Here is a 17,819-nt window from a genome sequence, read left to right as displayed (position 1 = left end):
TGAGTTGCTAAATTGGATATCTCTTAAGATTTTTAAACATTAACTTTATATAAACGTTGTGGAATGTAGTACTTTCCCTAAGCAGCCAGGGGCACATCCAGAGGGTTGGCAAAGAGCCCCTTCAAAATCTGATTGGCCACCCCCAGTGTCATCCAAAAATATTACCCTATGATTTGCTATTTGCTCTTTCAGAAGCGAGTTTTATATGATTTCACCTGTATTTCAACAGGCTACTTGTTTGCATTTTAACATAGCATTTTTCTTGAGTTGGTAGTTGCAAAATATTTCACATATCTATGTCATAGGACAGGTGTCTGGGAGAAGAATCAGTCCATCAAAAATTACAAGCAGCTCCTGTATGATGCATAACTACCAGAAATACGACAGTTTGCAGGATTTTGCTTCCTGATTTTTAGGAAAAGCATCTTCTCTTTGAGTACTGAAGAATTTTTTCCATTTAGACATCATCATTGGACACACAAGTAACCACAGTCATATTGTATATGCAGCCTTCATTTTCATTGCAAGAAACTCAAGAGAGAAATTTTACTCCTGCGGTAGACTACAAAAAGTCTCCAGTCAATGCAGTTTTGGAGGGGTGAATATTATGTTATTCAGTGTACTCAGAATCGAACAAAATGCTGTCAGCTGGTCAACATTCGTACAGCAACAGCTAACAGTACTTGCATTGTATACCACAAACTATTGATTGCTTCCCTCCAAAACAACTGTCAAAGTTTCATTTAATGATGGCTCAGTGTCACAGCAGTCCTTCCCACAGGAATACAAGTCATTTAAAGCTTCTATACTGAAAAGAAACAATGTGATAGTGGTAGAAAGAGTAGATAAAATAAAACTCATCTCTAGAATATGTGATGCTGCTCTAAGTGACAGTCGATTCATTTGTGGTTTAACTATTGTGTTTTCACAGACACAGTCAAAAGACTCAAGTCCATCAAACACAGTCATTGCACGTAGGAGCAGTTTACATATGAGAGGTTCCTCCAGGTCAACAAAGTTTGATCAAGAGCTGTGGAACTGCAACTCAAATGCTGCCCACATAAATGTTGGCAAGAGATGAGTTTTCATTTCTCAAGGGGTTACAGCTACATCTATAAAAGCAAAATTACAGTTGTTCTATACTACACTATGACATTACAACACCCACGCTCTTGCTTTTAACATTGGTATTTCAGTGTCAACCATCGTCTGTTATGTAACAACTGTAATCATTTCATGGTTGAGAAACTGATTCATCTTTTCATGAACGTTTTTGCTTTTCAAAATCTCTTGGGGAGACAAAGCAGCCTCAGTTTTACAAAATCAGCAAATAGGAAGTAAGAAGAGTCTTTTATGTAGCAATTAACTGGAAGTGGTGCAAATATATGTCCCTCTGGTGGGAAGTTGATGATTTACTCAGAAAAGAAGTGTGACTGGTAATTCTGAAAAGAGATATTCCCTTGTCCTCTTAATCAGGTAAAAAGAGAACCTGATGAAAACATACATGACATAAATGATCCTGAGGGATCCGTCTACACTCAAGACTATAATCCAAAAAAGAAACTGATGGAAAAAGAAAAAACCTCAAAACAACAAAAACGTTGAGATCAGAGTTTTTATGAAAGATAAAAGTTAGATAAGCAAATAACGATTTGGTTTTTGAATACTTACGGAGACAATGGCAGCCAAGGTCTCGATGGCTCCGGTGCTCAAAGTGATGTAGGGGATGATGTCTTCAGCAAACCCTGCTTCTCTGAGGATCCCGCTGGTGTAGTACCAGATCTATGGGGGAAACAAAAGTTGCGTTATAGTTGCTTATAGAAATTTACCTTATTTTTCTAGTAAAAAAATGTTGAGGAAATTTTGTCACCACATTTGCACCATGTCAATTTCAGACTGGATTCATGTCAACTTCTCGACCCCTTTTAACAAGACGTCATGCCATGTCAATCTGATATAATCTGATGACATGTAATTTGATAACTTTAGGAACAGTAACGTGATGGTATTCTTTCTGATTAGTTGGAGAAAGAACTCTGATCATTACAAGCATGCCAACTGTGTGGTGGTTAGCACTGACAATCTTCAACAAGATAATTCTGGGTTCACATCCTGACTGAGGCTTTCCGTATGAGGTACACTTTTTTCACACTGTCTAACATGGGCTTTGAAGTATCCCAATAAAATGTTTAAATGAAAACACTTAAATCTCAGTTAGATAAACACAACAAGGCAGGCCTGTGGTAAGGTGGACTGTGTCAGTGATATAGTTCAGGGGTTCAAATCCTGGATGGAGACCTATTGTGTGGTAAAAATGAAATGTTTTCATCACAAAGGAGACGAGCTGAGCTTTAGAATTACCATTTAGATATAAATGAAAAGACCTGCAGAGGCAAAGTGGACAGGGCTGCTGCCTTTCAATGAAACGGTCCTGGGATCAAATTCCAGCAGGAAAAAACTTTCCTCACACTAAAGTCTGAATTGTGCTTTTGAAGTACAATATCCAAAGGGTGTAATTAAAAGACCTACAAAGTAAAACTCATTGCTGTAGTGTTGATTATAGGCCTGCTACCTTTCAGTCTGATGGTTCTGGGTTCAAATCCCACTAAAGGCTTTCAGTGTGAGATGGAAATGAAACACAAAAGGTGATATAAGGTTATGTTTATTCTGGTGGTAATAAAAATACGTACAAAACAGAGCCCATCAAAGCAGCCCCATGGTGTTGAGGGTAAGCCTGCTACCTTTCAATCTCATGGTTCTCGGTTCAAATCCCACTAAGGGCTTCCAGTGTGAGGTGGAAATGAAACACTTTCCTCACAATCTGCATGAGCTGTGCTTTTAAACTACTATTAAAAATGTTGTGTTTTCTGAAATGTTGTTGTGTTTTGGGAAATGTTGTTGTGTTTTCTGAAATGTTGTTGTGTTTTGGGAAATGTTGTGTTTTCTGAAATGTTGTTGTGTTTTGGGAAATGTTGTGTTTTCTGAAATGTTGCCATATAATTCACAGGAACTGCTTTCTGATGCCCCACTGCACCATCACTTTCCATCACCATCGACACTGTTTAAAGGTGTCAAGCACAGAGAATATTGCCCTGATGATACTCCAATACAAACATGACAAGAAAGTTTTGCAGCTTAGCTTGCTTTGCTAAAGCCAACTCTCTAGAAGCTTGTAAATTCCCTGAAGCTATTAGAGGTAGTGTTTGTGGAGTGGGTTTTATTTGCTGTGAGGCAAAGTTGCACAGACAGGGACTACCGTTTCCCAAATGCATAATGCATGATTTAAAGATATGCAAAAGCAAAGAGAGTACTGAGATGTAATTTGTTCTACAGAACATTTAGTGGTGCATTTGATACGTGAAGAGGTTAAAGTGAACGTAAATATTTAGCAGCTGCAATAGCTGCACAAAACTTTTAAGAACCAGAGGCCGCTCAACAAAACCGGAAAGGACAACAGATTCAGAGAAGGCTTTTTTTGGGGGGGGGGGGGGTTAAGTCTTATTTATTTATTTATGTATTTGTTTTTATTTCATTAGTCAGTAGTTGTTCTTTTATCCATTTATTTATTTATATTTATTCTATATTTTATTATGTATTTATTTAAAAATTAACTAATGTTCAATTTATCAAATATGACTATGAACTGTGAACAAGCTGCAATAATGTTTTTTATAGATGATTGAGTATTTCTTGGTTTCATTTACTTGTCATAGCAACAAGCGACTCATTATTTCCACTCATACCAACAACGGTTCAAGAAAAAGGCTTCAAGGGATAAACATAACTTTATTTCACTGTGCATGAACAGACACTGTGCTGCTGCACCTGATCCACTGACAGACAGAGCCATGTCAGGATTTGTTTTGATTTCACCAACAGAAGTGTGACAGAACAGGAATCCCATGCGTCTTTGTAGTAATCCACCGATTTTGTAACTCAAGCAGCTCCAAACTCAAGAGTGCTACAATGCTTGAAAAACATTATGTAATATTTGTAATATTATTTGCTCACTATCAAGTTCATACATATCTTTCTTGTGAAAAGTTTTTTATGCAAAATATTATGCACCCGAGAGTTGGCAAGATAACACAAGCTGCTATAAACTGGAGCTTCATCACATATAAATGTAGAAGCCTTATTGAGCATTAAAAAGAAGTGCTATGTTGTCTTGACAATAACTACTTCAATGAAGTGAGGATAATCCATGCTGGGTGTTAGAGCTGCTTTCATCAATATCTATTTGCAGACCATGGATAAAATCTCACAGTTGTCTTATTGATAAGGCTTGTTAACAAAGATAAATAGACGGTGAGCTACTCGCGCTGTGGTTCTCCTCTGCTTCACATAGTGTATTTTGTCTTTAGCTCATTATTTTTGTTTACTGGGAAACAAATTTACTGTTTAGATTCCCCTTATTACAGGGCGGTGTTAAATGCTTGATTTTGATTGGTCAAAACTATGCAGCAATAATTTGTGTGTCTTGACATCACACTGTAATCAGACTCAGGCGGACTAACTGTTATCATATCAATCCTCTGAAAGAAGTCTGGTCAGCTTGAGTAAAGAGGCAGAAGAAAGCAGGAGAGCTTTATCAAACATACACTGCAGACACTGACGGAGAAATCGACAAATCTGAAGAAGTCTGAAGTAAACAGATAACAAAACAATCTATGGGATACAGCGGTGCTTGAGGACTGATAAATTAGAAAACAGTGTCACAGACTCTGACAGTGACTAGGCCGAGGTGCTGCATTGATTCTCTCCATCCCTTCACCTTGTTTTACTTCATCAGTGGAAATTGTATAAAATTATTGATTTCATAAGTACAATAAAAAGTACTGCACATGGACTGAAAGGCTTAATCATAATTAATCACAATAAATCCTTATTTTAAGGTACTCATAATTATTGTAAAAATAATTTAATCCTTGAAATGTTTAACATTAAAAGGCAACCTTCCAGCAACCTTTAAAACACAACCCAAAGCCAATTGAAACACAAGAAGGGTCCAGGCCACCTTGACCACCTCTGGATCTGCCCCTGCCACCCAGACGAAAGTAACTGAGCTCATCGGTTACACTATCATAGCACTTTTCACCCCATATGGTGCCCCTATTATCCCCCTTACCTAACCATCCTCATTTCCAGCTACAGCATGGAGCTATTTTAAGCAAGAAGACCTGGATACATCCTCAGTATATTACTCACAGAGCATCAAACGACTGGCAAAGGACTACCTAATTAAAAATATCTACTCTTGTAAGTACATCACGCTCTTTCCCCTGAGATAGCACTTCTTCAAATTTAGGAGCCAGAAAATAAACATCAATAAACTGACTGTGCTCTGTCTGGTGTAGTAAAACAAAAACAACATCACTTTCCTTATGAGGCCAAAATTGATGGACCATGTTAATTTGTGACACAGGATCTGGGGGTGGGGGGGCGTGTACTCTTCATCCCTAAATTCATTCTAATCAATAAATTCCTTTTATGTGCATCATGGTGTTTCATATCCATACATTCCCATAAATCCCATTAGTTTCATAAATAATCCATAGACCCCTATAAGGAGGCATATGGAACAGCATGCTGTGACAATATGAGAATAATACAAGAGCTTTTCCTCACAGCATTGAGGCCACAGAGTTGATAACAGGCCATGGTGATGATGATGGTGATGAGCTGCCAGCGAACAGCAGGGCTCCTCAGCAGCTGTAACACAGACGCAGCACGTAGGTTTTCTTGAGCTCGAGCCTCCGCATGGACCTCTTCCAGCTCCTGGGACACATCTTTCTTCCCCAAAAACCTTTGAAAGGCTGTCGCACACATGCACACACAGAGGGAGAGGGAGAGAGGGAGAGAGAGAGAGAGAGAGAGAGAGAGAGAGAGAGAGAGAGAGAGAGAGAGAGAGAGATACAACCAGTGTTACAACCTTTAAACAAAGCAGGGAAAATAGCTTCAAAAAGCAACCCACCTGCTAAGATCAAAGAATTTCAGCAAATTGAGACTTATCTATATAAATTGATGATTTTTCCTGTTTTATTTGTCCCTTTAGCCTCTTAAAAGTGACTATTTAGAGGTAATGCAGTGTGAAAACCCAAAGGATATTATTTTATAAAGGATATAAAAAAAAAACCTTTTGATTTGTTCCTTTAAATACAGGAGGGAGAACACTTAAAACCCCATGAACACAGGAAAGCCGACTCCACTGACACCACTATAACAAAGAAAAAATATATTATCCTTGTAATGTTAGTTTGTTTGTAAATGTAGTTTGATGATTGTAATGTTATTAATCTTACTTTGTGTGGTTGAAAGCAGGATCAGTGCATAAAAATGTATTGGGAGGATGTCTGGAATAGTTAGATGTAAAAACTAAGAAAAGAGACCAAACTTTACTCTGTTACAGAAATACAGGAAAAAGGTTTAAATCAGCATAGCTTTAAGAAAAGGTTGTGATGGCTGGCTATGTTTTTCTCTGGCGTGAGGTGCATGAAGGTCCAGTCCGCTCCAAACATGTGCCGTTGTCTTTGCAATGATTTTAAAGTTTACATTTTTGTAAAGGTGACAGCTTCATATTTTTTGTTGTTATTCTTCTTTGACTGATGGCTTTGACTTGGACACAGATTCAAGTATTGATTGCATCAGAACTCATGTGCCATCATTTTCCAGCAACAGTTACTGCCAGGAGACTTACAGAGAGGGTACAAATCATAGGTTTGATTAAATATTTTCTAGCAAAGGTATGCAAGAGCAGTGTAATGTGTTAAAAGAAAGAACCATCAATGAGAAGAAGGTGATATATAAGACGTAAGATATCTCTGTTCTAAGCAAGTGGCAACCTCCGGTCTCAAAATACAGTATGAAGCCCATGCAGAAGTGTAATAAACTGCACTTTCATCGAGCATCCGCTTGAGGCTGGCTGCAGAAACACCGGAAACCACATAGACATCAATTCAAAAAAGACGATCTTTGCAGCATTAATAAACATGTTTACAGCCTGGTTCACAAAACGGCTTGGGTCTAAGTAGCTTTCTCCTCTATACGGGGGATTCATTTTTTTGTAACGCAACGGTTCAGAAGATATTAAGATTACGAGTTTTGCCCATTTCAGGAAATAACTGACTTGACTGACAGGTGGGAACACTGTAACTGTTGGTGAGGAGGCTCAAAGCCCGCCTCTTTACCTCACACTAAGTTTGGTTGAGTTAAGCATTTCCAATATGGCTCCCGATGACGATTGGCTTCAAAACAGCACTCAGGAACGGATGGGTGCCATCACGGATACTACGTCCATGTACAGTCTATGGTTCTAAGTAATGGCAGGTGGGCTGCAGGTGTTCAAACATGCAATGATCCCACAACAGCAGGAAAAATTAGTGCATCTTTTTTAAAGAGAGCTGTGGTGCAAAGACAATACAATGAGCAATAAATAAGATAATTAAGAAAGCAGACAAAATTCTATCAAATGCGTCTTAAGCTGCTTTTTAAAAGTCTCAATGGAGTCAGCACAGCGCACTTGGGGCGGAAGACTCTTCCAGAGAGATGGAGCCACATGCTCAAAGGCACGGTCACCATTGGTTTAAGCCTGACACGAGGCACAGCAAGCAGACCCTGATCTGAGGATCTAAGGGGTCTACTGGGGATGTAAGGGTGGAGCAGGTCGGAGATATAAGAAGGTGCTTGATGATGGATTGCTTTGTATGTTAATATGAGGATCTTAAACTGTATTCTGAATTTGATTGGTAGCCAGTGTAAGTAGAATAAGATGGGAGTGATGTGGGATGCTTTACCGGTCCTGGTTAACAGTCTTGCGGCAGCGTTTGAATGAATTGTAGTTGGTGAAGAGAGGATTTATTGAGGCCGGTGAAGAGAGAATGGCAGTAGTCAAGCCGTGAGGAAATAAATGCATGAAAAAGCATTTCTAGTTCTGTGTGTGAGAAGATGGGTTTAATTTTAGCTAAGTTTCTAAGGTGAAAGAAGCATGACCGGGTTATGAATTTAATGTGTTGGTCGAAGAGCAATTGATTATCAAAAGTCAGTCGAGTTTCATACAGTTTATAGTTTGGAGTGAAACAGCAGTCTGCCTTATGTTAAATATGAATATCTATAATGGGGTCTTACTCGATTCAGACTTGAACAATGAGTATCTGAGACTGTACTGGACTGAAGGTTTGGTGACTTGAGCCCCACACTGGCTACTAAATATGGTGAGTGATGGATATGGGATGTGTAAACAAGAAAAAGTCTTGTGGACAAAAAAGTATATTATTTGTTAAATATTCAGGAATACACTTTTCAAATGTTAATGAGATTTCTAACGCCTTGAAAACATTTGTATGGAATCCTGTGTACATGTCATGCAAGCAGATAAGAACAAAGAGTGTATGAAATACTATTAGTTAAAACAGAGACTACTTCATAGTCTGGTCAAAGAGATTTGCTGCAAACCATCAGGCTATGTTCTGCTCCAGTCTTGTTCTCCATTTAATTCTGCCTCAGGGATAATCGATTCATTAACAAATCATTACATTTAAATGCAATGCACCTAACTCAGTCTGTCTACAATAAGATTATTTTATTACAATTTATAATCCTCCATGTGCAGTCTGCCTCTATCTCAAAAATCATCCATCTTTATGAGGGGTGGGACAAAATATTGATACCACAATATAACGACACTTATGTCATAAATGAGGGGAATGTGAACTGGCTGAAGTATAAGTTGGCGGCAGCATAAAGTAGGAAGGCAGCAGAGCAATGTCAGACAGTGGTAGCCACTTCTGAAACCATAGAGAAAAAATAAAAATAAAAGGTATTGCTACTCTGTATGTTTACAGCTTCACAGTACTTCCAGAGCACTTAGGTCATCAAACCAGCTGCTCCTGGCAGTACCTCGGTCCAGACTCTCTACTCGTGGGGACAGAGCCTTCTCAGTGGCGGCCCCAAAGCTGTGGAACAGCCCACCTTTCCAGGTTAGAGCTGCACAGTCTGTTGAGCACTTTAAAACACTACTGAAACCCTTCTTTTCTCCTTGGCGTTCAGTCCCAGCTAAGCAAGAATCCTTGGCTTTTTTACTTTTTTTTACTCTTTTTATTTCCTAAATTTAGCTCTTACTGTTCTTTTATTGTTTTCATTTATTATTATATTTGTGTAATATTGTATTTATGATTATATTGTATTTTAATAACTGTACAGCACTTTAGTTAACTGAGGTTGTTTTAAATGTGCTTTATAAATAAAGCTTGACTTGACTTGACTTGACTTGTATGCTGAGACGAGAGGACAGGTGGAAGATGCAATAAGTGCCAAATGCATTCCTATGTGCTATACACTAACGTGATGTACAAGACATACACTGTTGCTCTAAAACCCAGCAGCAGTTACTGACATAAGGGTGAACGCGACTGAACTTTACATACACAGGTTGTTTATGCTTTTGAAGCACTAAAATGTGTATTTATTTTTCAATAGAGTTGTATATTTTTATATTTATTTTACAGTTGTTCTATAGTCCCGTAAGATTAATTTACAGACCAAAAACAAGAACATTGTTCCATCTCAGTCAAACAAAATTTATGGTATGGTATGGTATGATATGGTATGGTATGGTATGGTATGAGGTGGCACAGTATGGCATGGAATGGTATAGCATGCCATGCCATGTAATGTCATGGCATGGCATGGCACGGCATGGCATGGCATGGCACGGCATTGTATGACATGGCTTGGTGTGGTGTAGCATGCTTTGCTATGACGTGACGTGACGTGACGTGACGTGACGTGACGTGACGTGACGTGACGTGACGTGACTCCAATCCCCATTTCTTTATTTCTTCCTTTTATAAAAACTCTCTACCAGGAAACCAGACCAACAAGTTATACAAATATCATGTGAGGCCTTACATTAGCTGAATTATAAGTCATTTTATAATGCATCAATCAGAAGGCCACAGAATTTTTTAGATCAAAATATACTTGTGTTTTTGTGTAGCAGGCTGTCAAGGTTAATGGCAGTCATTCGCAACTCAGCCAGTTGAGGGTTTTTTGAATTTTTATGACATGAATGTAATGAACTGGAGGGGCTAAGGGGGTGTTGAAACACTTTTCTCACTTTCTCCTGCAAATGTGAAGCTCTGGAATCATGGAAAGTTGGATAAGTGTGGGATAAAAACGCTGACTAAAGGTATGTTATAAAGATGTGGGAGCTGGACAGGGTACAGTATGGATCACACATCTGCAATACTAAAACCATTTCAGAGGGTGCATTGTAATGTGTTGAAAACAATGAATGAAAACAAACTGTGAGTTTGTGAGTTAATTGTGGGGGATTGATCTACATCTACATCTTGCTCACTCAAGTCCCTGTCTCACATGAGGTGCATGAAGGTCCAGTCCGCTCCAAACATGTGCCGTTGTCTTTGCAATGATTTTAAAGTTTACATTTTTGTAAAGGTGACAGCTTCATATTTTTTGTTGTTATTCTTCTTTGACTGATGGCTTTGACTTGGACACAGATTCAAGTATTGATTGCATCAGAACTCATGTGCCATCATTTTCCAGCAACAGTTACTGCCAGGAGACTTACAGAGAGGGTACAAATCATAGGTTTGATTAAATATTTTCTAGCAAAGGTATGCAAGAGCAGTGTAATGTGTTAAAAGAAAGAACCATCAATGAGAAGAAGGTGATATATAAGACGTAAGATATCTCTGTTCTAAGCAAGTGGCAACCTCCGGTCTCAAAATACAGTATGAAGCCCATGCAGAAGTGTAATAAACTGCACTTTCATCGAGCATCCGCTTGAGGCTGGCTGCAGAAACACCGGAAACCACATAGACATCAATTCAAAAAAGACGATCTTTGCAGCATTAATAAACATGTTTACAGCCTGGTTCACAAAACGGCTTGGGTCTAAGTAGCTTTCTCCTCTATACGGGGGATTCATTTTTTTGTAACGCAACGGTTCAGAAGATATTAAGATTACGAGTTTTGCCCATTTCAGGAAATAACTGACTTGACTGACAGGTGGGAACACTGTAACTGTTGGTGAGGAGGCTCAAAGCCCGCCTCTTTACCTCACACTAAGTTTGGTTGAGTTAAGCATTTCCAATATGGCTCCCGATGACGATTGGCTTCAAAACAGCACTCAGGAACGGATGGGTGCCATCACGGATACTACGTCCATGTACAGTCTATGGTTCTAAGTAATGGCAGGTGGGCTGCAGGTGTTCAAACATGCAATGATCCCACAACAGCAGGAAAAATTAGTGCATCTTTTTTAAAGAGAGCTGTGGTGCAAAGACAATACAATGAGCAATAAATAAGATAATTAAGAAAGCAGACAAAATTCTATCAAATGCGTCTTAAGCTGCTTTTTAAAAGTCTCAATGGAGTCAGCACAGCGCACTTGGGGCGGAAGACTCTTCCAGAGAGATGGAGCCACATGCTCAAAGGCACGGTCACCATTGGTTTAAGCCTGACACGAGGCACAGCAAGCAGACCCTGATCTGAGGATCTAAGGGGTCTACTGGGGATGTAAGGGTGGAGCAGGTCGGAGATATAAGAAGGTGCTTGATGATGGATTGCTTTGTATGTTAATATGAGGATCTTAAACTGTATTCTGAATTTGATTGGTAGCCAGTGTAAGTAGAATAAGATGGGAGTGATGTGGGATGCTTTACCGGTCCTGGTTAACAGTCTTGCGGCAGCGTTTGAATGAATTGTAGTTGGTGAAGAGAGGATTTATTGAGGCCGGTGAAGAGAGAATGGCAGTAGTCAAGCCGTGAGGAAATAAATGCATGAAAAAGCATTTCTAGTTCTGTGTGTGAGAAGATGGGTTTAATTTTAGCTAAGTTTCTAAGGTGAAAGAAGCATGACCGGGTTATGAATTTAATGTGTTGGTCGAAGAGCAATTGATTATCAAAAGTCAGTCGAGTTTCATACAGTTTATAGTTTGGAGTGAAACAGCAGTCTGCCTTATGTTAAATATGAATATCTATAATGGGGTCTTACTCGATTCAGACTTGAACAATGAGTATCTGAGACTGTACTGGACTGAAGGTTTGGTGACTTGAGCCCCACACTGGCTACTAAATATGGTGAGTGATGGATATGGGATGTGTAAACAAGAAAAAGTCTTGTGGACAAAAAAGTATATTATTTGTTAAATATTCAGGAATACACTTTTCAAATGTTAATGAGATTTCTAACGCCTTGAAAACATTTGTATGGAATCCTGTGTACATGTCATGCAAGCAGATAAGAACAAAGAGTGTATGAAATACTATTAGTTAAAACAGAGACTACTTCATAGTCTGGTCAAAGAGATTTGCTGCAAACCATCAGGCTATGTTCTGCTCCAGTCTTGTTCTCCATTTAATTCTGCCTCAGGGATAATCGATTCATTAACAAATCATTACATTTAAATGCAATGCACCTAACTCAGTCTGTCTACAATAAGATTATTTTATTACAATTTATAATCCTCCATGTGCAGTCTGCCTCTATCTCAAAAATCATCCATCTTTATGAGGGGTGGGACAAAATATTGATACCACAATATAACGACACTTATGTCATAAATGAGGGGAATGTGAACTGGCTGAAGTATAAGTTGGCGGCAGCATAAAGTAGGAAGGCAGCAGAGCAATGTCAGACAGTGGTAGCCACTTCTGAAACCATAGAGAAAAAATAAAAATAAAAGGTATTGCTACTCTGTATGTTTACAGCTTCACAGTACTTCCAGAGCACTTAGGTCATCAAACCAGCTGCTCCTGGCAGTACCTCGGTCCAGACTCTCTACTCGTGGGGACAGAGCCTTCTCAGTGGCGGCCCCAAAGCTGTGGAACAGCCCACCTTTCCAGGTTAGAGCTGCACAGTCTGTTGAGCACTTTAAAACACTACTGAAACCCTTCTTTTCTCCTTGGCGTTCAGTCCCAGCTAAGCAAGAATCCTTGGCTTTTTTACTTTTTTTTACTCTTTTTATTTCCTAAATTTAGCTCTTACTGTTCTTTTATTGTTTTCATTTATTATTATATTTGTGTAATATTGTATTTATGATTATATTGTATTTTAATAACTGTACAGCACTTTAGTTAACTGAGGTTGTTTTAAATGTGCTTTATAAATAAAGCTTGACTTGACTTGACTTGACTTGTATGCTGAGACGAGAGGACAGGTGGAAGATGCAATAAGTGCCAAATGCATTCCTATGTGCTATACACTAACGTGATGTACAAGACATACACTGTTGCTCTAAAACCCAGCAGCAGTTACTGACATAAGGGTGAACGCGACTGAACTTTACATACACAGGTTGTTTATGCTTTTGAAGCACTAAAATGTGTATTTATTTTTCAATAGAGTTGTATATTTTTATATTTATTTTACAGTTGTTCTATAGTCCCGTAAGATTAATTTACAGACCAAAAACAAGAACATTGTTCCATCTCAGTCAAACAAAATTTATGGTATGGTATGGTATGATATGGTATGGTATGGTATGGTATGAGGTGGCACAGTATGGCATGGAATGGTATAGCATGCCATGCCATGTAATGTCATGGCATGGCATGGCACGGCATGGCATGGCATGGCACGGCATTGTATGACATGGCTTGGTGTGGTGTAGCATGCTTTGCTATGACGTGACGTGACGTGACGTGACGTGACGTGACGTGACGTGACGTGACGTGACGTGACTCCAATCCCCATTTCTTTATTTCTTCCTTTTATAAAAACTCTCTACCAGGAAACCAGACCAACAAGTTATACAAATATCATGTGAGGCCTTACATTAGCTGCATTATAAGTCATTTTATAATGCATCAATCAGAAGGCCACAGAATTTTTTAGATCAAAATATACTTGTGTTTTTGTGTAGCAGGCTGTCAAGGTTAATGGCAGTCATTCGCAACTCAGCCAGTTGAGGGTTTTTTGAATTTTTATGACATGAATGTAATGAACTGGAGGGGCTAAGGGGGTGTTGAAACACTTTTCTCACTTTCTCCTGCAAATGTGAAGCTCTGGAATCATGGAAAGTTGGATAAGTGTGGGATAAAAACGCTGACTAAAGGTATGTTATAAAGATGTGGGAGCTGGACAGGGTACAGTATGGATCACACATCTGCAATACTAAAACCATTTCAGAGGGTGCATTGTAATGTGTTGAAAACAATGAATGAAAACAAACTGTGAGTTTGTGAGTTAATTGTGGGGGATTGATCTACATCTACATCTTGCTCACTCAAGTCCCTGTCTCACATACACAATGCTCCTGAAAACATCCCAAGATGATCTGGGTACACAGAATGTTTAAAACCAAATAGCCCATCTCTAATCCCAACTCAAAACAGACTTTTCCGGCCAGGCCCCTTGTAAAAAGTCCACAAGAAGGTGAGCTAATGAGTGAACAAAGCATGACAGTCTGGAACATTCACCCCGGGCAAGTGGGCAGAGTGATTACGTTGTTCCTATTGAGCTGAATTTTTTGCTTTAAACTGTTAACTAATCACCTTAGTTGTCAGTGTACTGTTTCCCACTGTGGTCTTGCAGAAATGCCCGTCTGCGTGTTGTAGGGATATATAAACACACAACACTCATGACCACGGGACACAACTTTTTCTCCTTTTGTTTTACCCAGCCGCCTCACCTCACCTTAACCAAACAGAGTTTTGAGTTGTTAAAGCATGATAACCTTCTGTTGTGAGATACATGTGTGAATGGCATGTCCCTGAAATATCAGAGCCTAAAAACTGCTAATACTATCCAAAAAAAAGACTGCATTTCAATGGACTTGACTGCTTTTGATCAGGCTTTTAAGTATCCTGTTTTTGTGTTTGTGCATGTAAACATCATATCCCATTTTCAGGAACTGGTATAAGTATTATCCTGCTTTTCGGAAACCTGGTTTTGCTTCCTGGAGAACTCAGAAAGAAAACGGATACTATGGCAAATATACACCTTGCCCCCTTTCATACAGGATCCATCTACCTGCCCAGAGAAGGCCTAATAGATAAAAGAGACGAGGAAATAAAACGCTGATAGGTCTGTCATGTTCCGATCGCTGACTCCATAGGGAGCACAATCTGCTCTGTATTTCCGCAAACAGCCCACTTCAATACATATTTAATTAATGATACAATCAGGCGAAGGGAACTTGGAATGACTTTCCCTCTCTACATGTCTGTCTATTTTTCGTGCTCTGTCTCTAAACAGTGTTATCTGTCCTGTATTTTTCACACCCTGATGTATTACAGCATCAATGCCTCCACATGCTGTATATGATGGGAAGACAGGTGGACAATGAGTCGTTATCAGCTATCAGTTATATCTGCAACATCTGCAATGTTGGCATTTAATAGTGGTAAACCTTTTGTCATATATCAAAATTGCCACAGTTTGTTCTGTAAAAAATAAGGCACCTGCACCAATAAGATGTTGTAATCAGAAACCAGGATACAAGTATTCATTATGTATACAGGAGTATGAATAACCAGGTTTCTCTGTGTGCATGTAAACACTATAGCCCAAATATGATCAAAACTGTGATAAGGCTCACAACCTAGGCCTGTATGCACGTCCAGCCATTAGCGTTGGAAACAGGCCATTTGTACTAATGCTGAAAAAAAATCAATTAGCGGTATTCATGAACCAGGTTAATGCCCCATGAAAGCATTAAATCTAATGGCAGTAGACCCCACCATTACAGGTGCTAACTGCAGGATTACCCCACCTGTTGATAGTGGTGCTTGTTGCGCAAAGCCGTTTTCATGTTGCTTATTTTATTTTTTAAGTCTTCTACTGTGCGCTCAGAAACACCACAAGCATTTACCCGGTTCAAGATCTTAAGCCAAACTTTCCCTATATCATTGTTTTTTTTTGTCTTTAACGATTGACTTACTGATAATAGCTGTTTGTTCATTCTATATTCTTATAATAAAATTTATTCTGCTGAAAATGTGTTTTTTCTTGATCTTCTCTCTGTCACACCGGTACCACTCGCCATGTTTATTGTTGTTTATGCGTATCAGGCATGCACAATTTGAATTGGTTGGATAGGGGTTTTCCAGGAGGCTCCCTGGACATATGACATTTTGCACTAGCCTCGCTTTCATGGCGCTATTAGTTGATTGGCTAATTATTTGCAGCCGTGCATGCGGCTAAAGGCTTCTACTACTGAGTCACCCCTACGCAGCCAGTGCTGATGTGGACATAAGCACCACATACTTGTGCGTCGATGTGTCCGTGTCGCGCAGCCATTCTCAGCCGAAACGCTTAAGGGCAGTGTGGTCTCTCTGATAGCCGGTCGCCTGCTTCTGGCCCCGTTACGATCTCTGTTTGCTTTTCCACAACGATTCAGAGCGTTTTATGTTAATCTACAGCTTGTAGCATGTGGACCACCATTTCTGAAATGTTCCTCCACTATGAGAATAATTTGCTCAGCATGAGATCTGTCCTTGACATAATTATCAGCCTGTGAAGTACCTCTACCTGCTGATAGAAGGCACGGAAACCTTATTTAATCTAGAGTCAGTCTGGGGCTGTCAATGTCAGTAGCAAGGCAAGGTGTGGACATATATGATGGCAGTGGTATGTGGAGAGGGGCAGTGTCCCCAAGGAGGCAACCTATTTTTTTTTCCCGACAGGCGGGCGGTTTGGCTACACTTCATGTCACTTATGTGACCTAATAGCACTCAAAGGGCCTCGAGGCAGAGGGAAGATTGATGAAGCTCACCAAAGACTCTCTAATGGACCAAACATCTTGACAATTGAAACAGATTTTAACCCTGCGTCCAAATGTATCATGTTTGATACACACACTTTTGAGGCCTCTACATCAGCAGTGTGATAATTTTTTCCCCCAAAACAAATAAATAAATAACTTAAAAAAATGAAAATGTGTGCCTCAGAGGACCTTCCCAATGGTACATCGGGTAAATGTTTTTTTTTTTCATTACCTAGATCAAGGCAACAGACAAAAACCTGACAATTTTTCCTGATTTTATTATTAAACTGAGTGAAAAATGTGTATATCAAATTAGATAGCAGATATACAGAATATATATATATATATATATATATATATATATATATATATATATAACTTATCTGTCTTTACCAAGCGGCAACCTCCGGTCTAAAAATATGAGTCAATGCGGAAGTGTTAAAAGCTGCAGTTCATTGAGGATCCGTTTGAGGCTGGCTCCCGAAGTACTGGAAGTCACCTACATATGAATGGGAAAAAGACGATCTTTACAGCAGAAATAAACATGTTTACAGCCTGGTACAAAAGACGAGTGTAGTCTGGATAGCTCATTTCTTGATGTGCTCTCCCTGTGAGGGGGTGAATTTTTTTCTAACGCGGCAATTTCGAAGATATTAAGGTTACGAGTCTTCCAATGAGAAGCACAACTGCCTGTGGGAACACTGCAGCTGTTAGCTAGGAGGCTCAAACTCTGCCTCTTTACGTCACACTGGCTCAACAGAAGCAATATGGCTCCCGCCAACGATTGGCCTCAAAACAGTGCTTCAGAAACAGATGGGTGACGTCACGGATACTACGTCCATATTTCATACAGTCTATGGTGTTTACACGGGTCTTCTTTGAAGCACTGTGTGTATTATGGACTGTCAACTACAGCTTTTGGTGGTATCGGTGAACTCACATAAGTTACAATAAATCACAATGTTTAGAGTGGATAATGCTTGAGTTGCACCCTACATTGCATTGTTTTTCACATGTGCAACCTGCTGTGTCACATTAATGGAACAATAATAACGTACTTTTGCAAGTTGACTTGCACCCACACATTGTT

The 17,819-nt window shown here is 39.3% G+C and overlaps 1 protein-coding gene across 2 annotated transcripts in view; it reads right to left on the bottom strand.

Annotated features, from left to right (window-relative positions):
- Nucleotides 1–17,819, bottom strand: part of slc2a9l2 (solute carrier family 2 member 9, like 2) — a 160,823-nt gene that overhangs the window by 90,327 nt on the left and 52,677 nt on the right. For both annotated transcript variants that reach the window (XM_034702126.1, XM_034702047.1), the window contains 2 exons: nucleotides 5,629–5,816; nucleotides 1,672–1,782 (listed from right to left, as the gene is read on the bottom strand). In XM_034702126.1, coding sequence (XP_034558017.1) covers nucleotides 1,672–1,782; nucleotides 5,629–5,816 — 299 coding nt within the window. The remainder of the gene's footprint in view (nucleotides 1–1,671; nucleotides 1,783–5,628; nucleotides 5,817–17,819) is intronic.

The sequence above is a fragment of the Notolabrus celidotus genome, chromosome 1 (genome assembly GCF_009762535.1).
Source record: "Notolabrus celidotus isolate fNotCel1 chromosome 1, fNotCel1.pri, whole genome shotgun sequence".
NCBI classification, from domain to species: Eukaryota; Metazoa; Chordata; class Actinopteri; order Labriformes; family Labridae; genus Notolabrus; species Notolabrus celidotus.
Note: the sequence above shows the minus strand (reverse complement) of the source record. Positions and strands in the feature narration are given on the sequence as shown.